At 34.9% G+C, this 21327-nt stretch overlaps 1 protein-coding gene and 1 pseudogene across 1 annotated transcript; one reads left to right on the plus strand and one right to left on the minus strand.

The window, feature by feature from the left end:
- Positions 1 to 2979: 2979 nt before the first annotated feature.
- LOC112785101 (vacuolar protein sorting-associated protein 41 homolog) lies at positions 2980 to 10769 on the minus strand. The gene is made up of 19 exons (XM_025828529.3): positions 10082 to 10769; positions 9453 to 9722; positions 9155 to 9334; positions 8699 to 8959; positions 7983 to 8115; positions 7806 to 7896; positions 7107 to 7209; positions 6507 to 6610; positions 6338 to 6431; positions 6077 to 6232; positions 5935 to 5997; positions 5705 to 5770; positions 5162 to 5362; positions 4705 to 4782; positions 4504 to 4623; positions 4335 to 4415; positions 4106 to 4191; positions 3750 to 3831; positions 2980 to 3653 (listed from the first exon to the last, which is right to left on the minus strand). The coding sequence occupies exons 1-19, from the start codon at positions 10337 to 10339 to the stop codon at positions 3222 to 3224; spliced, it is 2859 nt and encodes a 952-aa protein (XP_025684314.1). The 5' UTR covers positions 10340 to 10769; the 3' UTR covers positions 2980 to 3221.
- Positions 10770 to 13399: 2630 nt separating this feature from the next.
- Positions 13400 to 20920, plus strand: LOC112792803 (uncharacterized; annotated as a pseudogene).
- The last annotated feature ends 407 nt before the right edge of the window (positions 20921 to 21327 follow it).

The raw sequence follows: 21327 nt of genomic DNA on the forward strand, positions 1-21327 counted from the left end.
TTCTCATTTTGGTCCTGAGCGCGATTACTCGTTTTGGTCTTCGAAATTTAAAATTATCTATATTGGTTCTTCAGATTTAAGTTTGGACACAAATATGATCCCTCGACTTTTTCTGGCGATGACTAAACAAACGAAATGCTGAAATGACACCTTCTTTGCCATGCTGGATGATGAGAAAATGATTTCGTTTATCCTTGACACCTAAACAAGTCAGAATTGTCGTCGCTTTTTTATACGAAGAGAGAAGAAACGATGGAGACTCAAAATAAAATATTCTTTTTCTTTTCTACTTTCACTATTCTTCATTTTTGACTTGTTTGGACACTAAGAATAAACGACATCGTTTACTAATCATCCAATGTGACAGGGAGGGTGTCATCTTTATATCTAATCATTACTAGAAAGAGTTGAGGGATTATATTGGTGCCTGAACTTAAATTTGGAAGATTAGTATAAGTAATTTTGAATTTTAAGAACCAAATTGAGTAATTGCATGAATCTCAGAGACCAAAATGAGGATTTAGTCCCATAACCCGTAAGATGTGTGAATTATCTGCTACGAACTTATTAAGATCATGGATTAGGAATGAACCAAGCCTAATACATAAAACCACTAGTAACATGGAGGAGGACCACAATATGGCTGCTCTAACTGAAGAGGGGGGATGGGATATTCAATTCTTACAAGAACACTTTCAACAAGAAATCATTGAGATCATAGGTGCTAAGGGATCAGGTATGGAATATTTTATGGGATGGTAAATTCTCTATAGCTAGTGCCTAGAAGCCAATATGGGTCATTGCAGCGCGTTTATGGCTGAACATGTGGGGTGTCTGCATGGTCTTAGAACGGTTTGGGAGTTGGGATTTAAGAATATACTTCATTTTTTTGTTTGTTTTGGTATGAATTAAATATGTCATTGATCCGATTGAATAATAATTTGCACAAATACTAATTTATGCTTGGGAACTTGCTTTTGTTGTTATCATGAATTTCGTCTTTACTTGGATACACTACTACACATTATGTTGATACAAGTCAACGGAACATAACACATAATTACATAGATTTATGAAAATACTCTTATTATTATTATTGTGGGTTTATTTCTTTATTTATTAACTTACTTATCGATCAATTTGATGCTCAACAATCCCACTTGTAATTATATTGACTTTAATTTGTCTCTGATTGACCAGCCATTGTGGGTCACTTTGTTCTGCTTGAAGTATGTCCAAGCATTGAGACCTTGCAGTAATAATGCTTATAATTTTAGCTCCAATGCAATTATATATATTATGCATAACAATATTAATACAAAACAAATAACTAAAATTGCTCTTTCATAGTAAAGAAGTTAAGGTTGATATATTAATGTGAACAAAAATAAGACTGTCTGATAAACTTTCCAATACCCTGCAATACATAATGTATATTATATTAGTTAAAGTATTTATTATCTTAATTAATTTTATATTTATTTTTTTTGTATATATTTAATAACAAAAATAATATTTATTTTTAAATAGGTATACTTATTTTTTTATTTGGGCTTACCTGGATGAACTGTATATGGATCTTTCAATTCATGAAAAAAAATAATACTGCTAGCAAATCTCTTAAAAACTAGGTTCATATTTTGCATTATAAAAAGGATTAATGGTCATCAATAATTAATTTGGTGAAAATGTTTTTTTAAATAAATTAAAAGAATTATTATTTATGTATCTGGCTCTCATAATATGTTGTTATCCAATTTGAGGAGGATGCATATGGTGGAATTCTATTTTGTATAAATCGGACAGAAATATATTTTATATTGGTGGGCATTTACAGGAACCAAATGGAGAGATACATTGTTATATGGGCGATTTAGTGAGTGGTGAGTCAAAAGGAGATGTATTACTGGTTGGGTTGTAAATGTCCTTACAATTTGTCCTGGAAGAGATGGGCAAAAAACATGTAAAAACGATGGTTGATAATAAATACATTGTAAAGTAGGTACATAGGATGGATACAAATTGGGAGTTGAGATTTTAAGAAACAAGACAAGCAGCATAAAGACACATATTCCGTAACACAAATGTCTAGTTTCAAGGAGAAAGTGAATACAAGTCAAGAAAGGAGCGAAAATCAAGGACAATAATTGAAGACCATAGATGGAATATATTGGCTTTTTATGCAGGAGAGGTGATAGAAGAGCACAACCAAAGAAGATTCCAACCAACATATTACATTTGAAGATTGATTTGATTTTGTGTGTATTGTATAATTATTGATTTGACGAATTTGACTATTAATCCCATGTATTTCCCTCATTTCATAGCATCATGCATCATGTTCTCTACTGATGTATTATGCCCAAAAAGTTAAAATCTTTCATGAATTGCTCTCGAATTGATGCTTATATGCAGTAATTAAGAATTTCAACTTATTATAGACACATCAGATTAGGCAGAATACCTATTTTTTATTCTTTCAATTTTGCACCTTAAAACTAAGATACTTGTTAGCATAAATTTCATATTTTTCATAGTATGACTCAAAAACTCTAGTAACCCATAATCATCATGACCACTGACCTGGTCTTAAGAAACCTACGTTGAGGAATTCAAAAGATAAACGCCTGTTATAAAGCAGCATTGAACATTCTAACTTGAACTCTCGATGTGTATACATGAAAAGGGTCTTAATCACCCCAATTGAAGCATTTTGCTTAATACAGCATTTCCAGTTCTTCGAAATACTATAATGGTAAATTAATGAGTTAATGCCTAGGGGGCAAGAAGATTGTGAATGTGGTGAATCACCTACCCTAACATACCTTCGAATTTAGTGCTGTTACGATGTTTCTTTTGGGTCATTTAGCATTGAAGGCGACATGAAGAAATTCAGATGTAAAATTTAGTAATATTTCACTTTTCGCTTCTTGAAGTACCTATCACTCGATGGAATACTACGAATTTGAAACCACTTGCTGAAATTACAAATGTACTCATTCAACTACTAAGTTTATCGTGATCTCTTGAAAAGAACACATTTCAAGAAAAAGGAAAACTACGTAAAAAGGTAATTACACAAAAGAAAAAGAAAAACTATATTCATATTGAAAAAATTGACAAGATGATAATACACACATTCCTCGTGCATGGGAACTATACTCAAACCTCAAATCATGCAAACAAAAAAGCCGTTGACACATACAACACCACAAGCACATTCAACTAGCAGCAGTAGTACACAATATACAACGCATTCGAGGGGCACCCAATTCGGCTTCTTCATCCTCTTCCTCCTCCTCCTCATCCATATAATCATTGTAATCATCATATGTTTCTCGGGAATTGCTCTTAATCTCTTTCTTGCTATTATTACTAGTGTACGACGAATCCGTGAGACAAGTTGTGTGGTAAGCATGACAACAAAAGAAAGCAATGACTGAAACATTCTGTATAGAGAAAGGATCAAAACATATACAACATCTTCCACCTCCCCTGGTCTTTGACTTCACTTCCATGTTTCTCAGACCAAGGGATTTTGAAGAATCATGAGTATCACTATTTTTGATTTGTGGCTCGTCTTCTTCACTACCTAAAGAAATTCCATGCCGTGCCTCCTTGTAGTACTTGATTAAAAGGTTGACACAGTCCGCCTATTCAGTGAGATATTGTAAGGTATCAAGTTCATGAGATTCTAGAATTTTCCTTTCTGCTTAGTGAAGGATGACGAGTGAAGAGGAAAAACAAACCTTAAGGATATCATTGCACCCATGTCTAAGCGAAGTTTCAGTCCTGTAATCAGTGATAATTTTAACCAGCCGATCCCTGAGCCTGTAGAAAAGCAAACAGAATTAAAGTTTTGCAAACATGCAGCATATAACCAGAAATAGTGAGAAAGGTAGTCCCTAATTAATGAGAACTACAAATACTAATACTTTTACCTGCATATGTTCTATGATTAGATAATGTAATATGCCTTAAACCACATCTATTACTTGCTGAGGTATTTTCAACCCATTGAAAACCTTATGTGTACCAACAATTTGCCTATGTATGTTCCATGATTGCTGTTACATTAAATCACCTTTATAATTTTATTACTTACCGAGGTATTTCCAACCCATTGGGAACCTTATTTACAATGTAGAGGGGATCAAGATTTCCAACTGTGTGCTCCAATAGCATGCCCACCTGTTGTTCAAAAAACCACGTTCAGAGTAGGCTGAGAAAGAGCAGGATATTTAAAAGCAACAAATTATTTGAGGGAACAAATTATTCTAAAAGCAACAAAACAGGCCCATATTTAAATGCACAATCCAGTTATCATGATATACCATTTCAGGCTTGTCAATGCATTGCTTGATTAATTCTTCCCAGAGTTCATCATCATTCTGCATAGTGACAAACTCTACAGCCTGTATAACAAAAAAACCACCTCAAACTTAATCCCTAAATCTCTGATTCAAGATTCAGAAAACCACATCAATAAAGAAAGAGAAACACCTCCTTAATGTCCCCCAGTTTATTTATAATAACTGCTAGGGCTTGCTTTGAGTTTCCCATCCTTCCTAAGATGAAAACTTGCTCCTTCAGTAGCTCTTTTTTAGTGCAAATTTCATAGGCCTGAAAAGATTAATTGAGAATTTGATTCACATGTGAATGCATACATACAATGGTCAAAGTTGCCATTGGTTCACCACAAACCTTCTCAAGAGTATAGTGCTGGCTGCTATGTAGAAAAGGTAGCAGCATCTTTGGATCATAATCTGCATAGAGTTCTACCTATGCACATAAGACCAAAAAAACCAGATTATTGAATGTCATAAAACGTAACTTTTAATTGCATTCAGCACATACGAACCATTATTCATGTTAAGCAGCACAAAACAAATATCATAACAACCAGGCACTATTTGAAGATAAATGCGGAAAAGCCCATCACCGAAATGCATATGGTATATGAATATGGGTATGGTATTACAATTGAAGCACATAATGAAGTAGCCGGATTATCACAAAGAAATGCATTACAAAAGCAGGGCATGGCTAGAGTCTGTTAAAACCTAAAAGGTTGCAAACACAAATTTGCAGCAATAAGGTTCACCTTAGCTCCCAAACAAAAGGAAGCCTGCAATGCTTAAATGAAAGGAAAATAGCCTACCTGTATATCATGAAAGTCTTTCCCAGCATGCGGATTTACTTCAAATAGTGAATGGAGATACAAATGTAAAAAGTATCTGCAGTCACACTTAACATCAGCATTTAGAAGTTGCTTCACAACTTCTTGTGGACTTATTAAGTCCCTATGCTGGATCAATAAAGGAACTGCACGCTTGCAATCCAACATCATCAATTGGACAACCTGAACAAGAAGCAAAAGTAAACAAGTAACAGTCCATTTATCAGTTAATGGGAACAAAAACAAGATAGAACATGAAAATATGTCCATCTTCAAGAAGAAGATCAATCTACTTTTTTAACCCTATAAATGTCTGAGAAATGTTCAATCTCAATCCACAATTATTGCAAACATTTTTGCTCAAGATTCTAATATATTACACTGAAGCTTGTAAATGAAACTCATCGGATGCTGCGATAGAATGCCAACAAAGATGAGAAATATGATTTTGCACATCAGAGAATACCACAAAATCATATAAAAACATGAAATTTGAAGATCAATTGCTACAAAGTATAATTTTACCTTTTCATGGATTGAATCTTGTAGGTTATATTTATCAATGAAATCAAAGAGTTCTGGTTTCATAAGCTGAAAATTTCAAATAAAAGAAAAAGAAACAAGAAAAGGGAAGTGAATTAACAGTCAAAACAAAATAGACTAAAGACTATTTATCCTACTATGAAAGCATTTGAATGATATTTAATTAATTTAATAGCTGCCTGAACACTGGAAAAATTAATCAGAAAACGTACATCAGCATAAAATGAAAATGCTTTATCATATTGCCCAGCAATAACATACAACTCTGCCAATGCCTGACAAAGAACAAGTACAAGTTAATGTCCAAAATGGTCAAAAAGATTCAAAGAAGAAAAATATAATAATCAGGCTAACCTCCTTGAGCGAATCGGTCATGGATGAAGTATTGAGCTGAGGTTCAATGGCTGAAATTACAGGTAACGCAGAATAAATTACAGATGGCCATGATTTCACAGTGGACAAGAGATCCTTATGATAAGATGGATTTGTAGCCAATGCCACAAGGGCAACCTGTAGAACCAAAATCAAAATCAAAGTTTTTGGTCCCACATCAGTTCAAAACAGATACCACGTAAGCACATTAGTTTTGAAAGCGACTGCTTTGTTTTAGCCTACCTCATAAGCAGTATCACGTAGTCTAGGGTTTTCTGTTGGCATGTAAGGAACCAAAACAGGGAGTTGACGAAGGTGGGCAAAGTGAAATACCCATCTGTTGAATACATTCCATCAGTAACTGAATAACAAATCACAAACTGCAAACAAAACTACTAATGCCATGCAGTACCTCTCCCATGCTGAAGCTGATCCTCGCAGCAACTTGGGACATAGAGAAGCTGCTTCACCATATTTTCGTTCCACAATCAAATGATCTAGGTACCTCGATCCTACCTGCAAAGATAGTAGTAAAAATGAAAATTTAAGTCTTAATTAGCTAAAAAATGGGCAAATTCTGCAGAAGGTAACAATTCATTGACCAAGACATGTAATACATGACATATGGTATGGCTTTTCTATAGAAACAAATATTAAAATGAGATGAAAAACAGAACACCAATCAAGCTTCAATATTAAAGAAATCAATTTTATACATGCAATGTTAATTAACTAAATGGGCAGATATAGAGATTGCATTTCATTTTCTTTTGAGCTTGCATCTTGAGTGTATAATATTATGTAGTATTATTGGGAGCAAAATAAATTATGAAAAAGTAAAAGATTTACTGAGAAACAGAACATTTGAAGAACCTTCAGATACATGCAATCAACATAAACAAGTGCCTTCAGCGGCATATATGTATGTCCTTATTCCAGTTATGTTCTATGTTATTCTACATTTTTACACATCCAACTTTAATTATTATAAAAAGACTTGAAAAATCTCTACCTCATCAAGTAGTTCACTGCGTCCCTGACCAGATTCAACTGCAGCCAAAGCTTTTTCATGCCACCCATGCTGAAGAAGCCAAGCAATATGATCTTCCGTATCCCTGATTATTAAAATGCATAAACTTCTATCCAAATTTTAATTTACTATTTTTTACTAGGTATAGAATCTTATAGCACAAACTTCACATTTTAAACATAATATTAAGTGTTTCAGCGAAGTTTGACCCAGGACAAACTTAGTTTGCTTTGACTTGAATGTTCAACAGTTCAAGTCCTTTGAGGGTAGTGATGAATGAAGTAATTTGCTCACAGTGCTAATGGCAATAACAGCTTACATTGAAGGGGAAGTGAGTTATTGGCTGAAAACCAAAAAAAAATATATTTTAAAGAAGGATTGTATTCCTTTGGCAATTGTTAAATTGAAGAATCTCACACAGAGGACAGCAATATTTAGTAGGCACCATGAGACTTCAACTGTTATTAATAAAAAGATTAACCAATGATGTTCCTGATAATATCATTGACAACATCAATATGTGAAACAGAATGGTCGGTACATTCTTCCGTGCCAACCAGTCAGCTGGCAAGTCAAGGTGACATGTTTACCATCTTTTTTATGGTGAATGGTGATGATAATTCAATGTGAATGCATCAAAACTTGATAACATCAAATAAGGATAAAGAAACTAAAAGTAACCTTGGCTTTGCAATAACTACATCTTTTGGGGATACAATATAGTAAAGTGGTTCATCACCTGCAGCCCACTGACCACCAGCATAGCTGCTACCTACATGTGAATGGAAACAAATATTTTGAGGTAGAACTACTCCATTCTGAAAACACAAACCTAAACAACACTAACCAAACTTTAACCTGAGAAAGGAGCATGAGCAAGAGAATAGTCTTTCGCCTTGTAATGCTCAAACCCATGTACCGGTAGAGCATCAGTTGAAAGTTCATCATTATTCCATGATACTATTCTAACTTCTGGCCTTTGTGCATTGCCCTGTTGAAAATTATATTTATTTGCCTTACAAACATAGCAAAGCTCCAAATTAAATGAGGAGGACAACATAAGTACACCTCACTTCTCTTCTATTCTAAAACATGCAACATGGAATTGTGTGTTATATGTTAAACACATAATTAATTTATTTATTCATCACGTAATTAAATGCAGCTAACAATATGCAATTATGTGTTAAAACACTCTCTACAGAAGCAAATTATGCAAGTTAGGAATTGAATTACAAAAAATATTAATTAAAATGATATATACCCTCAATAAGTTTGGTACTGTACCTTATCCAATATTATAAAGAAATGTAAGATTTTCCAATTAAGCCAGTTCATTATTTTATACATCACATAAAAATAAAATAAATTCCAAACTTCCAATATATCAAAGTATTGTGGACCAAAATGATAAGTGTAAATTAAAATTCTAAAAAACAGCTCCCTTTATTTTAAGTGAGAATGCAGAAGAATGAACTCAGATTAATGGTTATAGCTTATAAGAGGTAAAAGAAAGGAACGAGCATTAAGTTAGAGTTTCGATTTTTCCATCATATGAAACGAATATATATTACCTGCCGCGAAGGAGCGGTACTACTAAAATCCTTATTTTCATCTTCCTCTCCAGGAATATAAGCTAGAACTACCAATACATCACCAAAGGGGGCAATGCCTGATATGAAATAGCCAGTCTGAAAGGATGCCATAATATCAACCTGTACCATACCAGACAAAGGAACTTGCCTGTATGTCCCATTGGCTGCTTTATGGTTATTTGTCCTTAGAGAAACAATTTTCACAGATGTTCCCCAGCCAATAACCAAGAGGGTGTCATCCTGTAAGCATCAAACAGATATTAAGTTACAACTTGCAACATTTTTTCTCAAGTAAAGATGCAATAACAAATGAAATAATGCTACTGCTGATATTCAAACTTCAAAGCAGTTAAACAAGTCTTCAATCATAGCAGTGGACTCTGCTTGCCAGCATGATATAACCCAATAGCATTCCAACATGAATTGTTGACAAACCTGCCAAACCAAGTGAGGACGCAGAAGCTCAGGACGTGGGCTTCCTCGCGGTCTTTCGATAAATGTTATACGCTGGTCATTGGCAGTATCATAAACCTTCACCCCTGCATCATTTGCCCAAGCAACAAGACTTGTTCTCCATGTCACAGCATGTATTGGGCCTTCCCCGGTATGCAAAACCTTTATTTTTTGTTGGATGTGGGGAGATCGTTAGGTATAGAGCAGGGTATTTATTTAGCTGACAGACCAAAAAGTAACATTGAGAGATAGCTGAAAAGGTTAAAATGATCTTACAAACCTGGTCACGATAGCCCAACCATTTCTTCGAATTTAAATACAAATGACCTGCTAAACCACCAGCAACAAATCTCCTAGACGCATTCCTTGCATATTCTGGGTCCAATGCAATCGCTTTCATTGGTCGTTGGTACTCGAATTTCATTTTCTCATCGGTGAAGAGACTGTTTATAACAACTGATCCATCATCAGAACAGCTTCCAATAAATTCCCCTTCTATGTCAAAGCTAAGGTCGTTGACAACGGAAGCATGGGCGGCGAATTCTTTCACCTGCAACAAGTGGCTCTAACAAATTAAAAAATAGCAACACCACAATCATCCAAGCATTCTGCCATCACTATCAGATGACAAGTGACAACAGATAACTAAAAACCTATCTATCATAAAAATACTTTTAATTTGAGAAACCTAGCTATCATAAATTTATCCGAATATGCGGCACAAACTTCAAAACCAGTATATTGATGGACATCGAACACAAGAACTAATTGTATTCAGTATTCACCCTCGAATTCGATCTATCCAGGTCCAATTTGAGCAATAAGAGCTCGAATTCACACAGGCTGAAGCAGTAAATTAGGATAGGAACAAAGTGCGACAACTACAAAAAAAAAAGGTTAGTAGTGAACCTGATTGCCGAGAAAATCGAGGATGTGAACAGTGCCGCCCTGAGTGCCGAGCGCGATCATCCGCTCGGCGACGGCGATGCATGACGCAGCATCGGTGGCAAGCATCGTAGGTATGCTCCCTCCCATTCTCTGGTACTTAAGCCGTGGCTCCTCTTCATCTTCTTCTTCCTCCTCCTCTTCTTCGTCTTCTTCAACTTCTTCCTCTTCCTCTCTCTCGTCGTCTCCATCTACACCGTTCTCTGACGGAATCGGAGCCATTCGGATGGTTATCCCCGGCTGCCTCGTGGTTCTGGACTTCTTTTCTCCTCCGATGAGAGAACGGATCTGTTTGGTTGCAGCAGAAAATATTTTCCCTTCCTCCTTTTTCTTTTTCTCTTTCTCTGAGAAAACCCCCGTTCTTATTTTTACTATTTTGTTATGTTACATATATTCTTCTTAATTGTGGTTGAAATGGAAAATTGTCGTTGAAGTTGAATGGTGAATCAAAGGGGGGAAAGTGGGAAGTGATGAATGGAAGGTTCGTGAATTGAAAATGCTTAGAAAGTAGAAACGGTGCTTAGCTAGCTAACTAGCATTAGTAGGAGTACTGTAGTAGTTAGGGTGATTAATTAACGGGGTAAACGACAAAGGATAGAACTCAAGGGTGTTGTAATTTTGTGCTGTGCTAGTGAGAAGCAATTTTTTATTTATTTTTTGCGGTGCAGACTTGCAGTCCTTTTTATTGATTTTTTCCTCCTTTTTTTTTTTTTGTGAGGTCAACAGCGTTTCCCTTGAGATCAATCCCTCATGCAGTCATGCTCCCTTTCGTGTTTTTTTTGGGTCATTTCGTGGACAGGGCCTAAGCCCACAAATAAACCAGCACACACCTCCTCAGGCTCCCTTCTAAATTTGGTGCATGGTGCTTGGTGCATTCAATGGAGGTCGTGGGCTTTATTATGTTAGACAAAGATGAGTTTCGGCCTTTGTTTGTAAATGTAAATGAGTAAAAATGGATTTAATAGTCCAATTAACAAATTTTCATTAAACCAATTTGGATTGGTAGATTGATTAATTCACTCGTCTGTTTAAATAAATGTCTGGAGTTTGAATCGCATTTTGTACATACAGCAACTCATTAGCCAATAATAAACCCTTACTCAAATCTACGAAGACTTTGTCTTTAAATCAATTAGTAAATTCTTTCAACATACCTAATAAAATTATCTAATAAAATAGATTAAAATATAAACACATAAAATTATGAATAAAACCCAAGTTTGCAAGCATCGAAACATACATTTTTGTCAAAAATGAGTGACTATGGTATTAGAATTACCTCTAACTGTGTAGTAGATCTTGAATTATTTCTGATCTCTGACAAGTAGTTCCTTAACTTTTTGTATTGTTCTTTCTCATTACCAATGATCATCTCTCTTACCTCTTTTACATCTTTATAAACCATCTTTAGATATATAGTTAGGTCAAACTATTTTCTCATAAAATCTATGGCCTCATAAGTAGTCATGTGTAGATGGATGGTCATCTTTTTCTCCATTTTTTTGTTGATCAAGTGTTGATCAGCTATATTGCTTTATAAGTGTCATGTACAAATGTGCTCAATCTTATATGTTTTAACTTAGAAGCACTGCAATACCTTATTGTAAGACAAATGAGGAGCCCCAATAACACTCTTTATCCTTGTCCCCAATTTTCACCATTTTTCTTGTCATTCTTTATCCAAAATAATTCTCTCTCTTCAACAATAAATAAATCTTTAACAACCTCTTTGAACCTCTCAATTGTAGCAAATATTGTTCCAAATTCAAATCCTCCTCTCTCGAATCATTTGTATTATGCTGATCAGCAGAACTATTCAACTTTGATGACCCTTTTCTACTATAACCTCCTCTTCTTGCATTAAATTTCTTCTTTTTAGACACTTGCGTAGACTAATTTTTTAGCTTTTTCTTTGACTTATTCTTTTTCCTAAAAGATAGTGATTCTTCTTTCATCTTTCTTTTGACAGTTTAATGATATTGTCACCATCACCGTTGTCATCACCATCTTCATCACTCTTATGGTTATTTTCATAAACGGGAGGAGGATGCTTATCCTCTACAATCTCGTAGCTAACATAAATAGAAGATAAGTCACCTAAATTTTCTACCTCAACTGGATCCACATCTTTTTTATCAACACTTTTTGCAAGCTTTTGATCATCATTAGGATGATCAATAAATATATAAAAGAAGATGATAAAAAAATATATAAAACTCATTAGTGTTTTTGTTTTTCGTTTTAGCCGATCCCATTCGATTGATGTTTGTATCACCTCTCAAACTCTATGTCATTTCTCTTCGGATCATACAGTAGGCTTCTTTATGATTGATAATTTAGTTTAATTAACAGTGTGATTAGATCACCAAAATTGATAAAATCGAAGTTCATTGGTAAAAACATTGCCCCTCAATTTGACTACGAAGATAAACTAACCCACCCCTGGGTGCTTTTGAAAAGTAGTCCTGTGATAAAAAACTGAAACAACAAACACATCACCTATTTGCAATATTTTTTAGCAAAAAGCACAAATATTAAATACTATACAATAAGTTTCAAGAAAAATGTACTTACCACCGTGCAAGACAAAAACAGCTATACCAGCAAAGCTTGATCATAGCTACTTCCTAGAACAACAATAGTGGAACAACAATGATCAATCATTGTTTTTTTTTACGGACAACGTCACTCTTCTATGTACTAAGGCTTTGATATAATTGTGTGTGTGACTGTATAAAATGGCATTCTTAGTATTATGTTTAAATTCAATGGCTACACTCACTATTTTTCAAATGACGCCATTTCAGTCCCATTACGTACACATGGACGACACATGGACACTTTGTAGTTTGTACATCGCATAAGTTGACTCTGTTACGTTTGGTAAAAAAGATTGTATAAAAATTAAAAAGCTTCATATGTCGTGCCTTTTAAATAGTAATGGATGGTGTTATATTTTCTAATATTGAGGTATGAAATTGTCTCAAAAAAAATTAAAAGTTTATATGTCATTTTCTCTTTTATAAAATATTAGTGTAAATTACAAAAGAAAAATTTATACAAATTTGTAAAACAATTAAATTTACAATTACTATTTTAAAAGAATCAATATCAATATATCATTATAACGATAAAGTTCAAACCTAAATTCAAACATCTCCCTACTAAATTATTTACAGTATTTTATAGGATTTAGTATGCATTGGCAGGTTTATGATTTTTTATTACTTCCGGTTCATAAAAAATTAACTATAAAAAAGGGGGAAACCGGAAAAAAGGAGCGAAAAATCGAAAATGGTAAGAGTTTCCGCGTAGCTAATTTTTACTCTTTTTTGAATTCCACCTGGACGACGTGAATTATCTAGGCGATAAAAAAAAAAAAAAAAACAAAAATAGTGCCATGATTTTTCATAGTTTCTGATTTCTAATCCCCATTCCTCCGCTCCAAAAAGTCAGTCTCCGATCAGAATAAAATTCCAATCCACTCCTCTTCAGCACAAAGCACCGCCAAACAAGTAACAACCACCTTCGCATCCACACAATCAGTAACTAGTTCCAACCACCACACCTTACTCTATACACACACACACACTTATTTTTTTTTCCATCGAGCTTCTATCTCTCACTCGCTGCTAGTATATAAACCATTAACCGCTCAGATCTCACTCGCTCTCCAGTGAACAACCATGAGAGTGGCGTTGAGCTAGATTATGCAGCCGAATCTTTTCCCCTTTGCAAGCGTTCTCGGGAATCCGTTCACACTCAATACCAGCAGCTTTAACACTGATAATGGCGAAGTAAGCGAGGGGATCGATAGCTCTAGGGTTTTCTTCTTGCTCCCTTTCTTCTTGCTCTCTCAGGGAGGAGGAGCTATGGATCTCTCTAAAGTCGGCGAAAAGATCTTGAGTTCCGTTAGGTCCGCTAGGTCTCTCGGCTTGATCCCTTCCGTCTCCGATCGCCCCGAGGTAATCGATTCTGTCACTCGAAATTCACGTGGAGCTGAATTTGGTAATGCTTTATTGGTTTTGGTTTTGGATAATGTAGTGCGATTGGATTGTTGAACTGTGAGGAGGATTTGGTTATGGATATTGTCAGTTTGGGAATGTGATGATGCGTAAGTTCTGTTGCTTCTAATGTGTTTATATGTATGTAGTGCAGAGTTTTGAATTTGGTAATAAACTGCGGGATTCTAATTTCGATGTTATGGCTGTACTGATTATAAGTCACTTTAAAATTTCGTGCATGAGATCATGGATTTAAGTCGTGGTTGCATTGCATACGCATGGAGTCTTCTTCTAATTTGGAATGACATTTGCATCCGCTCTCACATTGACTTGCAACTTGTTAGGAAATTTGTTCTAATATTGCAGTAGTTTGACTCTTTAGTGAGGATGAAGAGCTATTGTCCAGAAAGTTGATGGTTCTGAATTCTGGATAGCTTAGGTCTACTAATATTTTGATAATGTCTTAAACCTACCAGTGAACCTAGCAGTGAATGCTCTCTATAATTATGTTGCTTTTCACATTTGCATTCTTGCTGGTAGTGTTCAGTTATTCAAACGAATGACTTCTTTTTTGATTTGTTGTTTTCATGTTTTATAAATCTTGTTGAACAGGTTCCAGCTCGAGCTGCTGCTGCAGCTGCTGTAGCTCGTGCTCTTGCAGGATTACCTCCTCATCAGAGGTATTGTCTTTCATCAAGTTCAGAAGAACTGAGTTCAATATATGGTAGCAGACCAAATAGCCAAGTGGTGGAGGAACTAGAGGATGAATTTTATGAGGAGGTGCTGCTTGCATGTATCTATTTAGTTTTAATTTCATATTGATTTTTTCTTGCAACTTCCCTTGTGACAATGAAACTGTTGTTATATGGAGTTCATGTTGCTTAATCAGAAGAGAACTATTAAATATGTCCATGTTTATTGGAAGATTGTACAATTATAAAAAAAACTTGTAGGAATTTCTGAGTATTTATCTGTTTCAAGAAAACTTGACATGGTTGTGAACTCTAGAATTTAGAGCACGTCATTCTTCTTTGTAAGAATTAGTTTTGTTGTAGCTTTAACCTAATGATATTACACTTCATGTTAGAAAAATTGGTAAAAATTGGTACTTGCAAACTTATCCCTCACTAATATATGATAGTCCTACTTAGAACCAAGCTTCTGACAATGTGAATCCATATCCATTTATAATTTCTGTTTGAGAATTTATTTCTTTTGATTCACGGCTTATTTGCAAAACCTTGTCTTTCTCTCACCATCTTTACCTTTGCTTATAACTTCTCCTGTTGACATGATGACATACTGCTATTTATATAAGCTTTATACTTAACATATATACTGAATTACTGATGAGGTAACAACTGAGCCTTGCCTCACTATTAAATGGTCAAGCAATTCCATAGCGTCTAAACCATGTCTATCTACAAACTATTAGGGAACAATAAATCATTCTTAGTAGTGTTGCCTCTAATTTTTTTTGAAACATTGTTAGAGAAAACTGAAAAATTCAATGACATTAAATAATGCTAAAAATATTGGGGGGGGGGGGGTAAAAAGGCTATATAATTGTTTATTCTCATGTTTGTACTACATTGAGATTGGATTATTCAAAATTTACCTGCATTTGTATATCATCACTACAAGGTGAGTGGGTTTTGTGCAAATTTCCACTAAAATATTTTATATAAACTTCTATGCAGGATTTTGACCCAATTAAGCATGTTCTAGAGCACACTCCAGCTGAAGATGATGAGCTTACATATTTAGAAAAACAGGTATAGTTCATGTTTTCCAATCCTGCTGTTGTGGGGTATGCTTAACTCTTTCTTATCTTTAAGGGGGGAATCGTTCTATGTTTTGTGCTAAGTCATTCTTCTGTTCAACAAAAAATCAAGGCATCCATCATATGATTATCAGCTTGCGGGAAATTACTGTTTCATGTTTCCCTTTGACCCCCTGTTAAGAACATATTCCAATGAGCATTGCGGTTTTTCTTAGTTTGGTTTCACTATCATGATTATTGTTATTATTCTCTGTGTGATTCTTGTTAGTCCATTGAGTTAGTTCCATTACATGTTATGAATTTCCCTAACAAGGTGCTTTGACCTCTTTCATATAGGCTGCCCTTAGATTAGCACAACTGGACAGAGTAGCAGAACGATTATCTCGGCATGTTATGCAGCATCATGAAGTAATGGGTAAGATCAAGACTCGAGTTGAATTTAGAGAATTTGGTCACCTTCTATGTGCAAGTTACAGACTTGCAGTACATCAACCATGCATGACATAAATATTGTTTTGCATTTCTTTTCTGTTGTACACTCACATTTGCTTATTTTGGGGTTATTGGTTGTTGATTTTCCTGGGTATTGGATAGATTCTTGTATAAATAAGTCAATAGCTTGTTGGTTGACCAGATAATGTTTGAATCCTATTTCTATAATTAATGAGTTAATATATTTGGAAGTATGGCATATCATTTCTGGTTTAAATAATCAACATTCTTTGTCTAAGTTCATTGACAAATTTTGAAGTTGGGTGCAAGCAATGCTAGTTCCGTCTTTGGATGATTTTGTTTATTATGATTTTTTTGGCTAAGAAGCTGATACTTACTTTTGGTCAGTGAAGGGGATGGATTTGGTCAGAGAATTAGAAAAAGACTTGAGAATTGCAAATGTCATATGCATGGTAAGTATCATGATGGTGTCAGCAAATATTGCTGTTGCTCTAATGCTCTATATGTCCTTTACTCTATTTTTTTAATGGTTTGCAGAATGGAAGAAGACATTTGACCTCATCTATGAATGAGGTTTCAAGGGATCTCATTGTGAATTCACATTCAAAAAAGAAACAAGCACTTCTGGTATATTTCTCTCTTTTGTACATACTCTGTAGAGGCTTTTATAAAATGCTTGTGCTTAAATTTTCCCTATTTTCATGACACTGTTCTATGATGTACTGTCGAAACTGATTTTCATGTTATTCATGAATTGATTGTGGGGAAATAAATGTAATTTAGCCAAGGACACCTTTTTCTTGTGGGAGAAAAGAGGGGGGGGGGGGGTTTGGGTTGGGGTATGTCCATGCATTCATATAATATATGGTGACAACTTCTTGAACGCATGATTTTCCTTATAGGACGTTCTTCCAATCTTGAGTGAGCTTCAACGTGCGTTGGACATGCAAGCGACACTTGAATCTCTTGCGGAAGAAGGAAATTACTGCAAAGTAGGCTCTTATATACGTTTTAATATGGAGATTGCATATAATTAGTCCCAACTTAGATCAAATGTTTGTTTCTTAGTTTCATGGACTTTATCCAATGTCTCTGTTGTTTATTTTTTTTATATTTGATTATTATGTAGGCATTTCAAGTCCTCTCTGAGTATTTGCAACTCTTGGATAGTTTGTCAGAGCTTTCAGTAATACAAGAGATGAGCCGGGGTGTGGAGGTGAATTTTAAATGACTATTAGGAAGAATTTAGCAAAGATAAATTGAGCAGTGATTTGTCCTTGAGATTCTCCTTATTTGGTAGAATTTGTGTAATTGGATAAATCACATTTACTTATGTAGCTTTACATATTCCTTGTGACATTGTTTACTATTTGTGTACTTGACTGTAATTCTTCATCTTCTTATCGATGTAGGTTTGGCTGGGAAAAACTTTACAGATGCTGGATGCTCTCTTATTGGGGGTATGTCAGCAATTCAAGGAAAATGGCTATATAACAGTGAGTTTCAACTCTCTCTCTCTCCTCTCTCTCTCTCTCTCTCTCCACCAGCACTCGACGTGTTTCAATGCTCTCCCATTTACCTTTTATGTTATGCGGTGATTCGCAATTAGGCTATTGGAAACATATTGTAAATGAAATAACACTTAGATGTGATACAGGTAATAGATGCATATGCATTGATAGGGGATACTGCTGGTCTTGCTGAAAAGATACAGAGTTTCTTCATGCAAGAAGTTATATCAGAAACACACACTGTATTGAAGGCTATTGTGCTCGAGGTATGCAAGCATGTTTTCTTGCCTATTTTCTTTCTAGATAATCTGTATTAAGCAATTGTTTAGGAAGCATGATATTTTAATAGCATATTTTCCCACTTGACAAGTGAATTAAATTTAGTGTGGAATTGTTGACATTTTGGTTGCTGAAGCTTACCGGTGTTGCTCTTAGTTTACATATTTTGGTCCTTTAAGACTCATTTAATCAGTATTTTTTGCAGGATGAGGAGGATGCTTCCCAAAATAGTAGGTACATTTCTCATTTACTGCCTTCTTAATCGCTCTTTGGTTCATATTACATTAGATTGACTGATATGCTAGTTTTTCAATTCCAGGCTCACTTACAGCGACCTATGCCTTCAAATACCTGAGTCTAAATTTAGGCAATGCTTGTTAAGAACATTGGCTGTACTATTTGACATTATGCGTTCATACCATGAAATTATGGATTTTCAGCTGGAGAGAAAGGTAAATCTATTTGTTCGTTAGAAGTAAACACATTTTCCCCATTTGTTGTGTTTTTTTTGTATTCTACTTTAAGCTATCAAATATGTATGTGTAAATTTTTGTCAAATTTGGCGTTTATTTATGTTTTCAAATTTCTGAGATGTTTGGAGGCAAAAGATCATTCTTGGATGTACTCTCTTGTTCTATGATCCAGTCAAGATTAAGAAATGATCTTAATATCTTATTCAACATATGAGTTGGATAACTTCTTGATTTGGTTTTGATGAGTTGAGCAAATCATCATTCTCTGACAGACTATTCTTTTCTCAACTCAAAAAATTTCAGTTTATGCATCCATCATTTGCTTGAGATTGGGAAGCAAGTTATCTGTGTCGTGTAAATTCATGATTAAAGCGTCTATAGTTGTTCGATACATGCTATTTAGTTTAATGCATATGGTCAATATTAATATCAGGAGTCAGCAGCACAAACTTCAACTATGGCCCAGGAAGTTGATTCAGATGAAAGAAGCCGCAGCAATTGTAGGGAGGAACCTGCAACAAACAGTGAAGCTACTGGACCATCATACATTGATTCTCATGATCCCATAAATGAGGCTAGTAAGGAGGATATTGTGGCATCAAGCAGTGAATCCCCATGGTACCATCTTCGCAAAGAAGCTACAGCATTTGTTTCACAAACCCTTCAAAGAGGTCGCAAGAATTTGTGGCATCTCACTGCAAGTCGTATGTCAGTCTTACTTTCTTCTCCTGCAGCATGTTCTGCAAGTATTCACCAATTCTTGAGAAATTATGAAGATCTAAGTGTTTTCATTTTGGCTGGGGAAGCCTTTTGTGGAGTTGAAGCAGTTGAGTTCAGGCAGAAGTTGAAGGTCGTTTGTGAAAACTATTTCAATGCTTTTCATCGACAAAATGTGCATGTAAGTAACCCTATCCCTTTTCATTCTACATGGATGCTAGACTCACATTATATTGATTGCAATGTCTCATACAGTGCCTTAGAGCCTTGTATGATATGTAAAGTGCAGGTACAGTATCATATGAAGTCTCCTGTTTCATATGCTTTCTAGCATCATATGTAATCTCTAAGTGGGTGATGTTGCAACTTTGAAGATGATTATGTTAACATCATTCTGGCACATCTTTTTTTGGTTCAGTATTCTAATGAATTTAATTGTGATATAACCAAAATTACAGAGATTTTTGTATTTCTCAATCTAAAAATGGTGACCTTACATTTTGTTCCACGATCTGTAGCGCTGCTGGTTTTCTGTAATGTATTCTTAAAATACCAGAATGCTCATCCTATAAATTCTTGTGCTATAATTGTGTGGAGAATCATGAACATTTGCTAGTTTGATAAAGCTATTGCAAAGTAAATAACTTGTCACTTGCTATAAAATTAATTAATTCTACTTTTTGTTGAGGTACTCAATCTGGCAATGCTAATTAATTGGCTCTAAAGTTGTTAAATCTCTCAGGCTTGTTGAATTGCCCAGTTCTGTGCCTCATGGATGTGCATGTCTCCGTTACCATATATACAATAACAGTCTTATAGCACTAGGTGGAGTTGGCTACATGGATCAAATGATGCTATAATGTTTCCATTGTTATATTTATGATTAAATTTGTTTTGTTACTTTTTCTTTTTAGGCACTAAAAATGGTTTTAGATAAAGAGACTTGGCTAAAATTACCCCCAGATACAGTGCAACTAGTCAGCTTTGCTGGACTTACTGGTGATGGTGCACCGCTAATTTCTTTATCTGGTGGTAAATCACTTAATTCCGGTGCAATCCAGTCTGACAAATCAATGAACATGGTTCACACCAGTGCTAGAAGGAGTGGGTTCTCTAATTGGGTTAAAGGTGGAAACCCTTTTTTGCATAAGTTATCAGCCTCTAGAGAAGGTCATGGTTATCCCAATCAATGGATCAATACATAGTAACTTGAGGGAGGTTCAAATAACAACTTTAACGGTGATAAAGAGTCACCTGGAAAGAATGATTCCAACAAGATGAATGGTGGCAATTCTGTTTCAGAAGATGAAAATGAGGATCTTCTTGCTGACTTTATTGATGAAGACAGTCAATTGCCAAGTCGTCATTCTAAACCCCATCGAAGAGTTCCTCTTCTCATGGTAATGATGAAGATAATACTACACAAACTGGATCTTCTTTGTGTCTTTTAGGTGATTTTGCATTCTTGACTAGAAAACTATTTTTGGCCTCCATATTTATGTTTTACAAGTATTTAACTGATTTCTATTCTTGAACATTCAGGTCTATGGATAAATAGCAAGGCTTATGCAGAATTAGAATAATAAATGTGATCTTTAAGGGCTTTAGTTTGCACCACTTTACCTCCACCTCCTCCCTTCCTCTAAACTTACACATAAACTTGATACTTATCTATTATTTTTCTCTAATGTTTTTTCCTGATTGGAGTATATTGATGCAGGGATGTGCCAATTGTTTGAAATTTTTTCTATTTTATATATGAAATATTTGTCAGCAAACACTAATTCAAGTGGAAAAAGCTCAAGCAACTCTCTCAACTGTAAGTGGATAGTGTATTACATACTTGCACATTGGTAGTGACATACAATGAGCATTGTAAATAGCAATGACTTCAATTGTGGATGCAGATCGGTTGAAGACAGCCTTATCAAGAATAAGCCAGATTGTGATGAGTGGATTAAGACCCACTCATCTTCACCATCATACTTGT

Source organism: Arachis hypogaea, chromosome 3, assembly GCF_003086295.3.
Source record: "Arachis hypogaea cultivar Tifrunner chromosome 3, arahy.Tifrunner.gnm2.J5K5, whole genome shotgun sequence".
Classification (NCBI taxonomy): domain Eukaryota; kingdom Viridiplantae; phylum Streptophyta; class Magnoliopsida; order Fabales; family Fabaceae; genus Arachis; species Arachis hypogaea.